Genomic DNA, 19,332 nt, shown 5'->3' on the forward strand with positions numbered 1-19,332 from the left:
AAATCACTACAAACAAGAGTTTAGGTATCTCCTCCTTTATTCACAGTAAAAGTCTAAAAACTACTGCGTCATTGGCACTTTACTGAAAACAAATTATATTACAAATATTTTCTTTTGTACTTAATATTGAAAATAAACATTAAAATTACAGCAAAATTTTGTACAGATGAACTTTCTGCAATTAATATCATTATACATCAAATATTCAGTTTAATTTATTAGTTCTTTCTAAGAGTGTTCAAGACGAATATATTTTCACTATAAAGAAGAGTTTGGATACTGCCCCCTTACTTAATTTCAAAAACCTAAGGCCTACTGGGTTATTGGCACTTCACTGAAAAGGAATTATATTACAAATATTTTCTTTTCCAGTTCTTATAGCACTGAAAATGAAGATGAAATTACAGTGAAATAAAATCTTGAACTATTAGATCCTTCAACAATTAATATCATTATATATCAAATATTTAATTTGTGTTTATACTTTCCAAGACTGTTCAAGACATATAGTTTTCAGTAAAATGCCAATGACGCAGTAGTTTTTAGATTTTTACAGCGAGAGAAGGAGGCGATACCCAAACTCTGGATTTTAACAGGTGTCTGTATCTGCTGATCTTAAGTTTAAAATGGCCTTTACTTTTCTTTGAAAAGCTTCTTTTTCAGAAAGTTTTTTTTAAAATTAATTTTAATAAAGATCATGGGTTATTAACTGACAGGAAGACATCTTCATTTCCAGGGGCTTGGTCAGAGATGGACTTCTGATTATATGAAGATTCTTTTTATTAAAGGACTAATGGGTAGTTCATATACCCGTATGCAAATTTTGGAACTTGAACTGGATATTTTCAATTTAAGTTCTTTCAGTTTAAGAGCTTAAATGTCTTTTAAGTTCATTTAAATATGAGTAGCTTCATAAGCGGATTATATAAGTTTCTTTCCATATGTTTTATAATTAGTGCTTATGCAGATTGGGTAATATTACCAGATATACTGCCAGTTGATATACTCCCAACCTCCCGACAGAGATGATATAACCTGTTATGGGGCGGCGAAAAAGGAAAATGTCTTCAAAGCTAGAAACGTAGCACAGAACCATATAATTAATTTGAGAAGAAATAAAAGTTCACAAAAATTAATATTCTACAGTCTCCTAAAATAAGAAAATTGGGTAGGATTATATTCTATAATGATTGTGTACTTTCAAGTGTTTTTGAAAATGAATGAAATTCTAGATGGGGGACTTTTATTCATTTTGGAAAGAAGCTAATTGGGTGAGTGAAACTCAGGAGTGTAGCCTATCCAGGGCCTGAATAGTCCCACAGGAAGGCATTTTCAAATTATGTAGGCCTATCTCCACCCTTCTGCCTCCAAAAAGCACTGACCATTTACAATCTTTTTATTGCTTAAATAAGCATAAGAAAAGTTTTAAGCCTTAGGTACCAACAATTTACCCCCTGAATTGTATACATGTAATGAATTTGTATTAGGCCTATTTAGAAAGTCAATTCAAGTTAGAGAATAGAGAGACCTAAACTAAGGTAAAATGGTAAATTTTTGTTATTCATATTATACTTACAAATAAAGTAAACATTCCACTCAATGCCTTTTTTTATGCCCTTTTCAAATATAATAATCATTTTTGTCAGAAACAAATTTTATCCCCACCCCTATACATACTAATCCAGGGTATGTATTTGTACATTAGGGGGGTGGGGTAAATTTTATTTTTGATATAAATGAGAGGTAAGTTTAAACTTTCCCCCACCCCCTAATGTGCAAATATATAACCTGAATTGGTACATATAGCCTAGGGGTGAGGGGTAAAATTCATTTTAAGTAAATTTTTTGCAAATTGTATTATTGACTTACAAATAAAGTGAATATACCACTCAATGCCTTTTTTATACTCTTTACAAATATAATAATCACTTCTAGGGTAAGACACCCAGTAGTCGGCCACCTGCCTATTCTCGGACAGAATCTTTTATACTATTTTAATAACCAATTTGCAATGAGCTGTTTGTATGTCCGAGTTTAGGCAGAATTGTCACTTGTTAGTAAATTCAAAAATAGGAGGCACTGTACAAGAGAAACTATTTGAATTAGTAACATACTTGTTCAAAAATTCTTCAGAAATTTTTTGATACAAAAATTAAGTTTCTAGGGGGTATAATACAGTAATTAGAGTAGTTTAAATGTCAAAAAGTTTTCAGAGTGATTAAAGTGTCCAAATACTGGATGTCTTACCCTATTGGAAATTCAAATTTAAGCCCTTTTTGAGCTCTTGAAAATTACAAAAAGATAAAAATATATAGGGTGTAAAAGGCTTAAAATATCTGTAAACTTACTGTTTTAATCCACAAGCACTGACTTTCCACAATTAAGTTGGATAAATGAAAATTGTAACAATAAATTTTGCAGGTACTCCTTCAATATACCCACTCATATCACAAACTGAAGACTAAATGAAAAACCTGTTTTGACAGGATGATGCAAGACACTGCTGTAGAGAAATACAATGTATATCATGGTTTTGATTGCGTATATTATATTTAAAGTGTTGTTTTTTAGGGTGTTAGGGGGGGAGGGAAGGTACCTAGGTTAGGTTAGGTTTTTATATTTTTGTCATTTTCAAGAGCTCAAAAAGGGCTTAAATTTGAATTTCCAATAGAAGTGATTATTAGGTTTGTAAAGAGCATAAAATAAGGCATTGAGTGGTATATTCACTTTATTTGTAAGTCAATATTATGATTTGCAAAATATTTGCCCTGATGTAAATGGGAGATAAGTTTAAACTTTACCTGCCCCCCTAATGTGCAATTATATACCCTGAATTGGTATATATATATAGGGATAGGGGTAAAATTCATTTCTGACAAAAATGATTATTATAATATGATTTTAGAATCAAATTCAATAATATGATTTGCAAAAATTTACCTTCATTTCTGACAAACATGATTATTATATTTGGAAAGAGCATAAAAAAGGCACCAAGTGGTATGTTTACTTAATTCATAAGTCAATAATATGAATAACAAAAAATTTACCAGTGAAATTCTACTTTAGCTACTTTTGGCTATCTTGGAAAGGGGTTAGCCCAGGGTTGGAAGATGAAACTCTCAGGGATGGGCTTACAGGCTAAAGTATGTCCTGGAAAGGTATTCTCCCTCTAGAGGTTCCTGACCTTTGATGACCTTTAAAAATCTGTGTGTTATAAAAGTGAAATCTTGGAAAATGGATATTCTAGTTAAATGAAGTACAACAAAATTGTTTTCAGCTTCACAACTTTGGTCAATCCCAATTTATAAGGTTTTAAAGATATGCAAATATATTTCCTAAATTTCGGAAAATAAATATTGATATAGCTTAAAGTTTTACTCAAATAACAGGAATTGCATTTTCAGAACTAAAACCAGAGAAAGAGAAACTGATAACTGAAAATTAAAGTAAAATGGTGGTTTGTTGAAATTGCAATAGATAATAGAAATGTCATGTAGGCAATTTTCAGGACTCTCTAGAGAGAGAAGGAGTGGAGGTAGGTACTTCAAAATATCTTCCTATGACATACTTTAGCCTGTAGACCCATCCCTGAAAGTTTCATTTTCCTAACCTAACCCCTTTGCAAGATAGCCAAAAGTATCTATAGTAGAATTTTACCCATTTCCAACATAAATGATGGTTATATTTTCTCAGGATGCAATTCTGACTCTAAAAGTGTGTCTATTTCTTAGCTAGGTCAGTAATTTAAACTCCTCTATATTTACCATATTTTTTCCAAGATTAGGTTCAAACTTTAAACGTGTGTCCAAAATTAGGCACTACTGTTGTCTATCAGTGTATTTGAAATTGTAAGTGCTTTATAGCCTATGGTTAAAATACTAGAGCTAATCATCTACATTTTATGAAGATATGACATATCTAATAGTGAAACAGTCCACTTTCTTGGTGGTAAGATAGATATTTTACATTGATTTAACTGCTGAAGAGGTATATATGTATATATATACATATATATATATATATATATATATATATATATATATATATATATATATATATATATATATATATATATATATATATATATATATATATATATATATATATATGTATATATATCTCCAAGTCCGATTCAAAAGTATCATTTTGAAATATGACAGTGATGCCTCTTAGCTTCTCTTTGATTGTGTATCTAACACTTCCTATTGGAATGTTAATTTTGATAATTTTTTCCTTGTTCATCTTTGAAACATCAATTGTAAAAATTACTAGAAGTAGCATATCAAGTTTCAAAAACCTACTAAAAAATAAAACTAATTTAAAAATTTTCAGGTATTTTTTCAGTTTAAATTACAAGATTAAAATTATTGCTCAGATGACAATCACGTCCAATGTTAAGAAATATAAAAACCCCTAACTCCTAAAAAAAGACACCATATACTTAGACACCATATACTGAATGATATATATGTATTAGCAGTTACCACGGTCCTGTGGAGATGGACTTGTTATTCTGCTAAGAAGGATTTGAGTTCAAAACACTGTGTGGTAACAATTTTGGTAATTTTGTTTAGGGTTAGATTTCTACAAAATTGAAAAATAGAGAAACCCAAACTTATTAGGGTTTTTCTCATTTCTTCAGCTTCTCTATATGCAGAGGAAAGTGGTTCCTGCTTTAGAAACCTATCGTTTACAAGGATGAGGGCTCTGCCCTTTCTTAAAACAAGTGATTCAAGAGGCCTTGGAAGATCTTTTGTTGCTGGATTTTTTTCTTTTTTACAAAAAAACACTTGTCTCATAAGAGAAGAAAAAATAACAGGTGTTTGTACTACAGTTTTGTTAACTGACAGTACTTCATGAGTTGTTAACGTCAGCATATCCAAAAGGCTGTACGTTTTATGATACTTTTTGAAGACTGCACATAGAGATCGAAAACAAAATCGATCCAGTTCTTATACCATAGGATCTGAACCCCTTGTCAGATCCCATGTATAGTAGAAAATCTGCAGTCTCCTGTATTTTTCTTATGGTTCCTGAACTTTCTGAATTTTCACGTCTAATGTTAAGAAATATAAAAACCCCTAACTCCTAAAAAAAGACACCATAATCTTAGACACCATATACTGAATGATATATTTGTATTAGCAGTTACCATGGTCCTGTGGAGATGGAGTTGTCATTCTGCTAAGAAGGATTTGAGTTCAAAACACTGTGTGGTAACGATTTTGGTAATTTCGTTTAGGGTTAGATTTCTACAAAATTGAAAAATAGAGAGACCCAAACTAACTAGGGTTTTTCTCATTTCTTCGGCTTCTCTATATGCAAAGGAAAATGGTTCCTGCTTTAGAAACCTGTCGTTTACGAGGATGAGGGCTCTGCCCTTTCTTAAAACGAGTGATTCAAGAGGTCTTGGAAGATCTTTTGTTGCTGGATTTTTTTCTTTTTTGGAAAAAAAGCACTTGTCTCGTAAGAGAATAGAAAATAACAGGTGTTTTTACTACAGTTTTGTTAACTGCCAGTACTTCACAAGTTGTTATCGTCAGCATATCCAAAAGGCTGTACGTTTTATGAAACTTTTTGAAGACTGCACATAGAGATCAAAAACAAAATCGATCCAGTTCTTATACCATAGGATCTGAACCCCTTGTCAGATCCCATGTATAGTAGAAAATCTGCAGTCTCCTGTATTTTTCTTATGGCTCCTGAATTTTCTGGACTCAATTTATTTAGAGTTCTGAACACTGCCTGACCAGGAGAAGCTCCTGAATGGTCAGGAGAAGAGACTTGGGAAGAACTAGAGCTGGAAGAAAGTAGGTTTGGCGATCGGAACTCTCCATCTCCCATACCGTCGATCAAAAATATTTTTGGCTTGCCAACCATGCCTGGGCAGTTATAGGCCATAAAATTTTCTTTTAAGAAATCAATGTCATAAGTATTGTCTTTGGCACATAGATTTTCCTTTTTTTTTCTAGTCATTACAGCTATAATTATCGCGTAAATTCTGTTCAAAGTTTTGCTTTGGGAAATTCTCCGTAACTGTTCTTGTATCTGTCTTTTAGAAAAATTTTTGCAGATTTCCACTTCAAATCCTACATCTTTCAGAGTATTCTTTAGCTCAGAACAGGAGGAGTTTATATGACACAAAGGAAACCAGGTTTCCAAATTCTCCGAGTCCGATTCAAAAGTATTGTTTTGAAATATGACAGCGATGCCTCTTAGCTTCTCTTTGATTGTGTATCTAACACTTCCTATTGGAATGTTAATTTTGATAATTTTTTCATTGTTCATCTTTGGAACATCAATCGTAAAAATTACTAGAAGTAGCGTATCAAGTATCAAAAACCTACTAAAAAATAAAACTTATTTTAAAATTTTCAGGTATTTTCACTAGGGTTTTTCTCATTTCTTCGGCTTCTCTATATGCAAAGGAAAGCGGTTCCTGCTTTAGAAACCTATCGTTTACGAGGATGAGGGCTCTGCCCTTTCTTAAAACGAGTTATTCAAGATGCCTTGGAAGTTCTTTTGTTGCTGGATTTTTTTCTTTTTTGCAAAAAAACACTTGTCTCGTAAGACAAGAGAAAATAACAGGTGTTTGTACTACAGTTTTGTTAACTGACAGTACTTCACGAGTTGTTAACGTCAGCATATCCAAAAGGCTGTACGTTTTATGATACTTTTTGAAGACTGCACAGAGATCGAAAACAAAAATCGATCCAGTTCTTATACCACAGGATCTGAAGCCCTTGTCAGATCCCATGTATAGTAGAAAATCTGCAGTCTCCTGTATTTTTCTTATGGTTCCTGAATTTTCTGAATTTTCACGTCCAATGTTAAGGAATATAAAAACCCCTAACTCCTAAAAAAAGACACCATAATCTTAGACACCATATACTGAATGATATATTTGTATTAGCAGTTGCCACGGTCCTGTGAAGATGTACTTGTCATTCTGCTAAGAAGGATTTGAGTTCAAAACACTGTGTGGTAACAATTTCGGTAATTTCGTTTAGGATTAGATTTCTACAAAATTGAAAAACAGAGAAACCCAAACTTACTAGGGTTTTTCTCATTTCTTCGGCTTCTCTATATGCAAAGAAAAGTGGTTCCTGCTTTAGAAACCTATCTTTTACGAGGATGAGGGCTCTGCCCTTTCTTAAAACGAGTGATTCAAGAGGCCTTGGAAGATCTTTTGTTGCTGGATTTTTTTCTTTTTTGCAAAAAAACACTTGTCTAGTAAGAGAAGAGAAAATAACAGGTTATCTTCATTATTTTAGCTAGGATGTATATAAACGAGTTTCTTTTTTAAATTTTAAATTTAAAAGATAGTGCTTTTAGTTCAAACCATTAAAAGTTCCGCGACACCGCGACAGTGAATCGAACCCTGTTCTCCCCCACAATAAGTGGGCATTCTTACCATTAGACTATCGAAGACTAATGAATTAAAAATTACATATAAGACATGATAATAATTTTTAATATACAAAAAACGTTATAAGGAATTGGTCTGGTTAATTATAAATGACGACTATTTTATTTTCAACGTTATCATATCCGAGTTGCAGCGGTAGCTAGCAATCCGGGTTGCAGCAGTAGCTAGCAACCTAGTAAGACACGATCACGTCCCATAGTAAAAACTAAAGTAACCCATAACTCCTGAAAAAAGATTCAGATCAAAACAAGAAGTACACTATTGGAACTTCCTTTTCTAAAACTTCTATGTAGCAAACTTACCGTCCCTTGGCTTGAATAACAAGGAAAATATATTGGCTTGAAAATCAAGAAAATTAACTTCAACCATGATATTCTCCACATTTGACATCTTTTTTCTTTCCGTTTGATTTTCCTCCTCAGCTAGCTGGGCACCGGAAAATCATAAAGAGCTGTATAATGGCTCATTATAAAGGAAATTGCTATATCTAGTGCCTTTTGTAATTAATAATAAAATAGTTTTTAAAGTAGAATCAATTTTGTCAAAAAAAAACTGCATTTTTGTTGTATTTTCATACTGCAGTCTTTTCAAAGATATTTGAGTTTTGAAGCAATCAATGCATAAAGGACCCTTATAGTTCATCATAAATGGAATTTGTCATTTAACACTTCTTATATAATTATCCATTATTATGTAAAATACAGTAATTTATGGGGGGCTTCAACACAAAAATTATTTATTAACTGAAACTAGAATAATTCCTGAAAATTTTAAATAAAATAATTATATTTAACTACAAACTGCAAAAATATTTATGGTGTCTGAGCAGTTACATAAAGTTTGTTACAAAGTACTAATGACAACTTACCGTAGTACCAAGCCACCTGAGGGCAATACAGCTGCGCAAGCTCCTCCTCAATCCCAAACTAACATAAACGTCTCTCTTTACAATCTTCCAGAATGTTTCCATTTCCCATAAATATCTCCATGTAATTTTAGATTTTTTCAACTTTTGACACTACGGGCTGTTTCTCACTTTTTTAAGGGCTCAAAATATAATTTCAGCCAGCACTAATTATTGTTGTTTGGTGCGGCGTAACAAAAGTGAATCAAGTGATATATTCAGCATCATCTCAGCTAAATTATGTCGAAAACTACGAATTTATTATAGTAAATAACGACCTCTAGCCCATATTAATTGATATAATCTATTGACAAGATAACTTGAAACAAACATTTTTTGAAAGTTGCTTCTTTATGTTATGTTATATGATCTTTCCTAAATTGTATAGGCTATAATATAGGCTTGTACAGTTATTATATTTAATCTGGGTTGCAGCGGTAGCTAGCAACCTAGTAAGAGACGATCATGTAAGATATATAAAAACCAATAACTCCTAAAAGAAAAATCAGATCAAAACAAAAAGTACACCATTAGAACCGCCATGTCTGAAACCCCTGTATAGGAAACCTTCTGTCATTTGGCTTGAACAGCAAGGGAAATATATTGGCTTGAAAATCAAGAAAAGTGGCAGCTACTATAGCATTCTGCCTAAACAGCATATTTTTTTCTTTCTTCTGTCTTTTCCACAGATAGCATGGCACTGGAACATCGTAGAGTTGTTCAATGGCTCATTTTAAAGGAAATCTCTAGATCTAGTGCCATTTGTACTTATTTTTTTTTTAAATAGAATCATTTTTTTTACGAAAAACTTAATTTTTTATGTACAATATTGATCAATGACGGCACAGTCGTTGGATGTAGTTAGTACATAAAGGCTCGATCATCGAATAAAGCTGAAACTAAGTAAAGGACAATTATGCCTCCATATATCCACAGTAATGTCTAATATTTCCCATTACATCTGTAAACTGTTCCACAGTTGCCAGTCCATACTTTGGAAGCTTTTCATTAAACATACAACATTTCTTTTGGATATGACTAAGAAGTTTTGCGAAAGCATTTCTAGCCGATTTTTCGCTCTTTCAGAGAGAATTTTAATCTGTAATTTTGAATATTTTTCGTAATATCGGTAAAACATTCGTAAAAGGTTTCTCAATTTAAAAAGATCAGCCTGCATTGTTGCCATCTTTTTGGACTTCTGAATATAATTTTTAATTTGTCCTTATGCGTTCTTTGCAGCTTGTGTAAACTGCAAAAATATCCATGGTATCCGAGCAATAGTTTAAATCTTTCAATGCAAGCTAGAAAAATACCTTAAAACTTTAAATTAGTTTTATTTTTGGTTAGGTGCAAACTACCCGACGTGGGATTTAATATGTATTTCCAGACCAAAAATTCAATTTTGTTTAATTTTATTTTTCAGTTTAGAATCGCTAAAGTTATTGTGTAAACTGCAAAAATATTTATGATATCTGAGCTATAATTTTAATCTCTTCATTTCCAGGTTGCAGCGGTAGCTAGCAACCTAGTAAGAGACGATCACGTCCAATGTTAAGAAATATAAAAACCCCTAACTCCTTAAAAAAAGAGTCAGATCAAAACAAGAAGTACACCATTAGAACCGCCTTGTCCGAAACCCCTTTAAAGGGAACTTACCGCCCTTTGGCTTGAATAACAAAGAAAATATATTGGCCTGAAAATCAAGAAAATTGACTTTAACCACGTTATTCTCCACAAACGGGATATTTTTTTCTTTCCGCTTTTTTTCCTCCTCGGCTAGCTGGGCACTGAAAAATCATAGAGAGCTGTATAACAGCTCATTTTAAAGGAAATTGCTACATCTAGTCACTTTTGTAATTAAAAGTAAAATACTTTTTAAAGTAGAATCAATTTTGTCAAAGAAAATTGCATTTTTGATGTATTTTTGTACTGCAGTCTTTTCAAAGATATTTGATTTTTGAAGCAATCAGACAGTTCAAGGTAATGAACTCTATAGTAATAGCTCCTTGTCTCAATAGTAACCGAAACTCTAAAGAACGAAATTATGATATGAATAGATACATAAAAGCAGACAGTTCGTCATAACGATCTGTATTTTGTATAGTAAGAGCGACTCGTCTCAATAGTAAAACTTGCTGCATCTAGTTCCTTCTGTAATTAATTTACAAGATTAAAATTATTGCTCAGATGACGATCACGTCCAATGTTAAGAAATATAAAAACCCCTAACTCCTAAAAAAAGACACCATATACTTAGGCACCATATACTGAATGATATATTTGTATTAGCAGTTACCACGGTCCTGTGGAGATTGATTTGTCATTCTGCTAAGAAGGATTTGAGTTCAAAACACTGTGTGGTAACGATTTCGGTAATTTCATTTAGGGTTATATTTCTACAAAATTGAAAAATAGAGAAACCCAAACTTACTAGGGTTTTTCTCATTTCTTCGGCTTCTCTATATGCAAAGGAATGCGGTTCCTGCTTTAGAAACCTAGCGTTTACGAGGACGAGGGTTCTGCCCTTTCTTAAAACGAGTGATTCAAGAGGCCTTGGAAGATCTTTTGTTGCTGGATTTTTTTCTTTTTTGCAAAAAAAACACTTGTCTCGTAAGAGAAGAGAAAATAACAGGTGTTTGTACTACAGTTTTGTTAAGTGACAGTACTTCACGAGTTGTTAACGTCAGCATATCCAAAAGGTTGTACGTTTTATGATACTTTTTGAAGACTGCACATAAAGATCGAAAACTAAATCGATCCAGTTCTTATACCATAGGATCTGAACCCCTTGTCAGATCCCATGTATAGTAGAAAATCTGCAGTCTCCTGTATTTTTCTTATGGTTCCTGAACTTTCTGAATTTTCACGTCTAATGTTAAGAAATATAAAAACCCCTAACTCCTAAAAAAAAGACACTATAATCTTAGACACCATATACTGAATGATATATTTGTTTTAGCAGTTACCATTGTCCTGTGGAGATGGACTTGTCATTCTGCTAAGAAGGATTTAAGTTCAAAACACTGTGTGGTAACGATTTCGGTAATTTTGTTTAGGGTTAGATTTCTACTAAATTGAAAAATAGAGAAACCCAAACTTGCTAGGGTTTTTCTCATTTCTTTGGCTTCTCTATATGCAAAGGAAAGCGGTTCGTGCTTTAGAAACCTATCGTTTACGAGGATGAGGGCTCTGCCATTTCTTAAAATGAGGGATTCAAGAGTCCTTGGAAGATCTTTTGTTGCTGGATTTTTTTTCTTTTTTGCAAAAAAACACTTGTCTCGTAAGAGAAGAGAAAATAACAGGTGTTTGTACTACAGTTTTGTTAACTGACAGTACTTCACGAGTTGTTAACGTCAGCATATCCAAAAGGTTGTACGTTTTATGATACTTTTTGAAGACTGCACATAGAGATCGAAAACAAATCGATCCAGTTCTTATACCATAGGATCTGAACCCCTTGTCAGATCCCATGTATAGTAGAAAATCTGCAGTCTCCTGTATTTTTCTTATGGTTCCTGAATTTTCTGGACTCAATTTATTTAGAGTTCTGAACACTGCTTGACCAGGAGAAGCTCCTGAATGGTCAGGAGAAGAGACTTGGGAAGAACTAAAGCTGGAAGAAAGAAGGTTTGGCGATCGGAATTCTCCATCTCCCATACCGTCGATCAAAATATTTTTGGCTTGCCAACCATTCCTAGGCATTTATAGGCCATAAAATTTTCTTTTAAGAAATCAATGTCGTAAGTATCGTCTTTGGCACATAGATTTTCCTTTTCTTTTCTAGTCATTACAGCTATAATTATCGTATCAATTCTGTTCAAAGTTTTGCTTTGGGAAATTCTCCGTAACTGTTCTTGTATCTGTCTTTTAGAAAAAATTTCGCAGATTTCCACTTCAAATCCTACAACTTTCAGAGTATTCTTTAGCTCAGAACAGGAGGAGTTCATATGACGCAAAGGAAACCGGGTTTCCAAATTCTCCGAGTCCGATTCAAAAGTATCGTTTTGAAATATGACAGCGATGCCTCTTAGCTTCTCTTTGATTGTGTATCTAACACTTCGTAATTTTTTCCTTGTTTATCTTTGAAACATCAATCGTAAAAATTACTAGAAGTAGCGTATCAACTATCAAAAACCTGCTAAAAAATAAAACTAATTTTAAAATTTTCAGGTATTTTTTCAGTTTCAATTACAAGATTAAAATTATTGCTCAGATGACGATCACGTCCAATGTTAAGAAATATAAAAACCCCTAACTCCTAAAAAAAAACACCATATACTTAGACACCATATACTGAATGATATATTTGTATTAGCAGTTACCACAGTCCTGTGGAGATGAACTTGTCATTCTGCTAAGAAGGATTTGAGTTCAAAACACTGTGTGGTAACGATTTCGGTAATTGCGTGTAGGGTTAGATTTCTAAAAAATTGAAAAATAGAGAAACCCAAACTTACTAGGGTTTTTCTCATTTCTTCGGCTTCTCTATAGGATCTATATTCTCTATATACCATAGGATCTGAACCCCATACCGTCGATCAAAAATATTTTGTCAGATCCCATGTATAGTAGAAAATCTGCAGTCTCCTGAATTTTTTTTATGGTTCCTGAATTTTCTGAATTTTCACGTCCAATGTTAAGAAATATAAAAACCCCTAACTCCTAAGAAAAGACACCATCATCTTAGACACCATATACTGAATGATATATTTGTATTAGCACTTACCACGGTCCTGTGGAGATGGACTTGTCATTCTGCTATGAAGGATTTGAGTACAAAACACTGTGTGGTAACGATTCGGTAATTTTCTGGATTCCGAATAGAGAAACCCAAACTTACTAGGGTTTTTCTCATTTCTTCGGCTTCTCTATATGCTACAGTTTTGTTAGCTGACAGTACTTCACAGTCTCCTGTATTTTTCTTATGGTTCCTGAATTTTCACGTCCAATGTTAAGAAATATAAAAACCCCTAACTCCTAAAAAAAGACACCATAATCTTAGACACCATATACTGAATGATATATTTGCAGCTATCATGGTCCTGTGGAGATGGACTTGTCATTCTGCTAAGAAGGATTTGAGTTCAAAACACTGTGTGGTAACGATTTTGGTAATTTCGTTTTGGGTTAGATTTCTACAAAATTGAAAAATAGAGAAACCCAAATTTACTAGGGTTATTCTCATTTCTTTGGCTTCTCTATATGCAAAGGAAAGCGGTTCCTGCTTTAGAAACCTATCGTTTACGAGGATGAGGACTCTGTCCTTTCTCAAAACGAGTGATTCAAGAGGCCTTGGAAGATCTTTTGTTGCTGGATTTTTTTCTTTTTTGCAAAAAAACACTTGTCTCGTAAGAGAAGAGAAAATAACAGGTGTTTGTACTACAGTTTTGTTAACTGACAGTACTTCACGAGTTGTTAACGTCATCATATCCAAAAGGTTGTACGTTTTATGATACTTTTTGAAGACTGCACATAGAGATCGAAAACAAAATCGATCCAGTTCTTATACCATAGGATCTGAACCCCATACCGTCGATCAAAAATATTTTGTCAGATCCCATGTATAGTAGAAAATCTGCATTCTACTGAATTTTTTTTATGGTTACTGAATTTTCTGAATTTTCACGTCCAATGTTAAGAAATATAAAAACACCTAACTCCTAAGAAAAGAAACCATCATCTTAGACACAATATACTGATTGATATATTTGTATTAGCAGTTACCACGGTCCTTTGGAGATGGACTTGTCATTCTGCTATGAATGATTTGAGTTCAAAACACTGTGTGGTAACGATTTCGGTAATTTTCTGGACTCAATTTATTTAGAGTTCTGAACACTGCCTGACCAGGAGAAGCTCCTGAATGGTCAGGAGAAGAGACTTGGGAAGAACTAGAGCTGGAAGAAAGTAGGTCGGGCGATCGGAATTCTCCATCTCCCATACCGTCGATCAAAAATATTTTGTCAGATCCCATGTATAGTAGAAAATCTGCAGTCTACTGAATTTTTTTTATGGTTCCTGAATTTTCTGAATTTTCACGTCCAATGTTAAGAAATATAAAAACCCCTAACTCCTAAGAAAAGACACCATCATCTTAGACACAATATACTGAATGATATATTTGTATTAGCAGTTACCACGGTACTGTGGAGATGGATTTGTCATGCTGCTATGAAGGATTTGAATTCAAAACACTGTGTGATAACGATTTCGGTAATTTCGTTTAGGGTTAGATTTCTACAAAATTGAAAAATAGAGAAACCCAAACTTACTAGGGTTTTTCTCATTTCTTCGGCTGCTCTATATGCTACAATTTTGTTAGCTGACAGTACTTCACAGTCTCCTGTATTTTTCTTATGGTTCCTGAATTTTCTGAATTTTCACGTCCAATGTTAAGAAATATAAAAACCCCTAACTCCTAAAATAAGACACCATAATCTTAGACACCATATACTGAATGATATATTTGCAGCTATCATGGTCCTGTGGAGATGGACTTGTCATTCTGCTAAGAAGGATTTGAGTTCAAAACACTGTGTGGTAACGATTTTGGTAATTTCGTTTAGGGTTAGATTGCTACAAAATTGATAAATAGAGAAACCCAAACTTACTAGGGTTTTTCTCATTTCTTTGGCTTCTCTATATGCAAAGGAAAGCGGTTCCTGCTTTAGAAACCTATCGTTTACGAGGATGAGGACTCTGTCCTTTCTCAAAACGAGTGATTCAAGAGGCCTTGGAAGATCTTTTGTTGCTGGATTTTTTTCTTTTTTGCAAAAAAACACTTGTCTCGTAAGAGAAGAGAAAATAACAGGTGTTTGTACTACAGTTTTGTTAACTGACAGTACTTCACGAGTTGTTAACGTCAGCATATCCAAAAGGTTGTACGTTTTATGATACTTTTTGAAGACTGCAAATAGAGATCGAAAACAAAATCGATCCAGTTCTTATACCATAGGATCTGAACCCCATACCGTCGATCAAAAATATTTTGTCAGATCCCATGTATAGTAGAAAGTCTGCAGTCTCCTGAATTTTTTTTATGGTTTCTGAATTTTCTGAATTTTCACGTCCAATGTTAAGAAATATAAAAACCCCTAACTCTTAAGAAAAGACACCATCATCTTAGACACCATATACTGAATGATATATTTGTATTAGCAGTTACCACGGTCCTTTGGAGATGGACTTGTCATTCTGCTATGAAGGATTTAAGTTCAAAACACTGTGTGGTAACGATTTCGGTAATTTCCTGGACTCAATTTATTTAGAGTTCTGAACACTGCCTGACCAGGAGAAGCTCCTGAATGGTCAGGAGAAGAGACTTGGGAAGAACTGGAGCTGGAAGAAAGTAGGTTTGGCGATCGGAATTCTCCATCTCCCATACCGTCGATCAAAAATATTTTGTCAGATCCCATGTATAGTAGAAAATCTGCAGTCTCCTGAATTTTTTTTATGGTTCCTGAATTTTCTGAATTTTCACGTCCAATGTTAAGAAATATAAAAACCCCTAACTCCTAAGAAAAGACACCATCATCTTAGACACAATATACTGAATGATATATTTGTATTAGCAGTTACTACGGTCCTGTGGAGATGGATTTGTCATTCTGCTATGAAGGATTTGAGTTCAAAACACTGTGTGGTAACGATTTCGGTAATTTCGTTTAGGGGTAGATTTCTACAAAATTGGAAAATAGAGAAACCCAAACTTACTAGGGTTATTCTCATTTCTTTGGCTTCTCTATATGCAAAGGAAAGCGGTTCCTGCTTTAGAAACCTATCGTTTACGAGGATGAGGACTCTGTCCTTTCTCAAAACGAGTGATTCAAGAGGCCTTGGAAGATCTTTTGTTGCTGGATTTTTTTCTTTTTTGCAAAAAAACACTTGTCTCGTAAGAGAAGAGAAAATAACAGGTGTTTGTACTACAGTTTTGTTAACTGACAGTACTTCACGAGTTGTTAACGTCAGCATATCCAAAAGGTTGTACGTTTTATGATACTTTTTGAAGACTGCACATAGAGATCGAAAACAAAATCGATCCAGTTCTTATACCATAGGATCTGAACCCCATACCTTCGATCAAAAATATTTTGTCAGATCCCATGTATAGTAGAAAATCTGCAGTCTCCTGAATTTTTTTTTATGGTTCCTGAATTTTCTGAATTTTCACGTCCAATGTTAAGAAATATAAAAACCCCTAACTCTTAAGAAAAGACACCATCATCTTAGACACAATATACTGATTGATATATTTGTATTAGCAGTTACTACGGTCCTTTGGAGATGGACTTGTCATGCTGCTATGAAGGATTTAAATTCAAAACACTGTGTGATAACGATTTCGGTAATTTCCTGGACTCAATTTATTTAGAGTTCTGAACACTGCCTGACCAGGAGAAGCTCCTGAATGGTCAGGAGAAGAGACTTGGGAAATTCTCGGAACTGTTCTTGATCTGTCTTCTGGAAGAAATTTTCGTCAGGTTTCGGCGATCGGAAATTCTCCATCTTCCCGAGTATCCGTCGATCATTATAAATATTTTGTCGAGTAATCCTACATGTTGAAATATGATAGAAAATCTGCTAGCTCTCTCTGAATTGTTATCTAACACTTCCTATTGGAATGTCAATTCTGATAATTTTTCCTTGTACATCTTTGACATCGATCGCAAAAATTGTTAAAGCAGCATATCAATATCAAAACCTACTAAAAACTAACACTAATTTGAAAAGTAGGTATTTTTACTAGGGTTTTCTCATCATCTTAGGCTACTCTATATGCACATGAAGCGGTTCCTGCTTTGAAACCTATCGTTTACGAGGATGAGGGCTCTGCCCTATCTTAAAGCAGTTATCCACGAGTCCTGTGGAAGATCTTTTGTTGCTGGATTTTTTCTTTTGCAAATAAACATTCTGTTCTGCTATGAAGGATTTGAGTTCAAAACACTGTGTGGTAACGATTTCGGTAATTTCGTTTAGGGTTAGATTTCTACAAAATTGAAAAATAGAGAAACCCAAACTTACTAGGGTTTTTCTCATTTCTTCGGCTTCTCTATATGCAAAGGAAAGCGGTTCCTGCTTTAGAAACCTATCGTTTACGAGGATGAGGGCTCTGCCCTTTCTTAAAACGAGTGATTCAAGAGGCCTTGGAAGATCTTTTGTTGCTGGATTTTTTTCTTTTTTGCAAAAAAACACTTGTCTCGTAAGAGAAGAGAAAATAACAGGTGTTTGTACTACAGTTTTGTTAACTGACAGTACTTCACGAGTTGTTAACGTCAGCATATCCAAAAGGTTGTACGTTTTATGATACTTTTTGAAGACTGGACATAGAGATCGAAAACAAAATCGATCCAGCTCTTATACCATAGGATCTGAACCCCTTGTTAGATCCCATGTATAGTAGAAAATCTGCAGTCTCCTGTATTTTTTTTATGGTTCCTGAATTTTCTGGACTCAATTTATTTAGAGTTCTGAACACTGCTTGACCAGGAGAAGCTCCTGAATGGTCAGGAGAAGAGACTTGGGAAGAACTAAAGCTGGAAGAAAGAAGGTTTGGCGATCGGAATTCTCCATCTCCCATACCGTCGATCAAAAATATTTTTGGCTTGCCAACCATTCCTAGGCATTTATAGGCCATAAAATTTTCTTTTAAGAAATCAATGTCGTAAGTATCGTCTTTGGCACATAGATTTTCCTTTTCTTTTCTAGTCATTACAGCTATAATTATCGTTTCAATTCTGTTCAAAGTTTTGCTTTGGGAAATTCTCCGTAACTGTTCTTGTATCTGTCTTTTAGAAAAATTTTCGCAGATTTCCACTTCAAATCCTACATCTTTCAGAGTATTCTTTAGCTCAGAACAGGAGGAGTTCATATGACGCAAAGGAAACCGGGTTTCCAAATTCTCCGAGTCCGATTCAAAAGTATCGTTTTGAAATATGACAGCGATTCCTCTTAGCTTCTCTTTGATTGTGTATCTAACACTTCCTATTGGAACGTTAATTTTGATAATTTTTTCCTTGTTCATCTTTGAAACATCAATCGTAAAAATTACTAGAAGTAGCGTATCAACTATCAAAAACCTGCTAAAAATAAAACTAATTTTAAAATTTTCAGGTATTTTTTCAGTTTCAATTACAAGATTAAAATTATTGCTCAGATGACGATCACGTCCAATGTTAAGAAATATAAAAACCCCTAACTCTAAAAAAGACACCATATACTTAGACACCATATACTGAATGATATATTTGTATTAGCAGTTACCACAGTCCTGTGGAGATGGACTTGTCATTCTGCTAAGAAGGATTTGAGTTCAAAACACTGTGTGGTAACGATTTCGGTAATTGCGTTTAGGGTTAGATTTCTAAAAAATTGAAAAATGAGAAACCCAAACTTACTAGGGTTTTTCTCATTTCTTCGGCTTCTCTATATGCAAAGGAAAGCGGTTCCTGCTTTAGAAACCTATCGTTTACGAGGATGAGGGCTCTGCCCTTTCTTAAAACGAGTGATTCAAGAGTCCTTGGAAGATCTTTTGTTGCTGGATTTTTTTTCTTTTTTGCAAAAAAACACTTGTTCTGATAAGAAGGATTTGAGTTCAAAACACTGTGTGGTAACGATTTCGGTAATTTCGTTTAGGGTTAGATTTCTACAAAATTGAAAAATAGAGAAACCCAAACTTGCTAGGGTTTTTCTCATTTCTTTGGCTTCTCTATATGCAAAGGAAAGCGGTTCGTGCTTTAGAAACCTATCGTTTACGAGGATGAGGGCTCTGCCCTTTCTTAAAACGAGTGATTCAAGAGTCCTTGGAAGATCTTTTGTTGCTGGATTTTTTTTCTTTTTTGCAAAAAAACACTTGTCTCGTAAGAGAAGAGAAAATAACAGGTGTTTGTACTACAGTTTTGTTAACTGACAGTACTTCACGAGTTGTTAACGTCAGCATATCCAAAAGGCTGTACGTTTTATGATACTTTTTGAAGACTGGACATAGAGATCGAAAACA

General features: G+C 33.8%; 2 protein-coding genes across 3 annotated transcripts in view; one reads left to right on the plus strand and one right to left on the minus strand.

Moving 5' to 3' along the window:
* The first annotated feature begins 1,058 nt into the window (after nucleotides 1-1,058).
* The window catches only part of Mau2 (Mau2 sister chromatid cohesion factor), a 50,410-nt gene continuing 32,136 nt past the window's right edge, over nucleotides 1,059-19,332 (plus strand). The window contains exon 1 of one of the 2 annotated variants that reach the window (XM_089086669.1): nucleotides 1,059-1,168. The gene's annotated coding sequence lies outside the window, so the exon portion shown is untranslated. Of the gene's footprint in view, nucleotides 1,272-19,332 lie in introns of both variants that reach the window. The other variant, XM_089086670.1, reaches the window with a different exon arrangement.
* Nucleotides 17,635-18,357, minus strand: LOC148954650 (caspase-6-like). Its single transcript, XM_089086447.1, has one exon. It carries the CDS (start codon nucleotides 18,355-18,357, stop codon nucleotides 17,635-17,637), a length of 723 nt encoding a protein of 240 aa, XP_088942573.1.

The sequence above is a fragment of the Artemia sp. Qi Xiang Cuo genome, chromosome 3 (assembly GCF_049724085.1).
Source record: "Artemia sp. Qi Xiang Cuo chromosome 3, ASM4972408v1, whole genome shotgun sequence".
NCBI lineage: Eukaryota > Metazoa > Arthropoda > Branchiopoda > Anostraca > Artemiidae > Artemia > Artemia sp. Qi Xiang Cuo.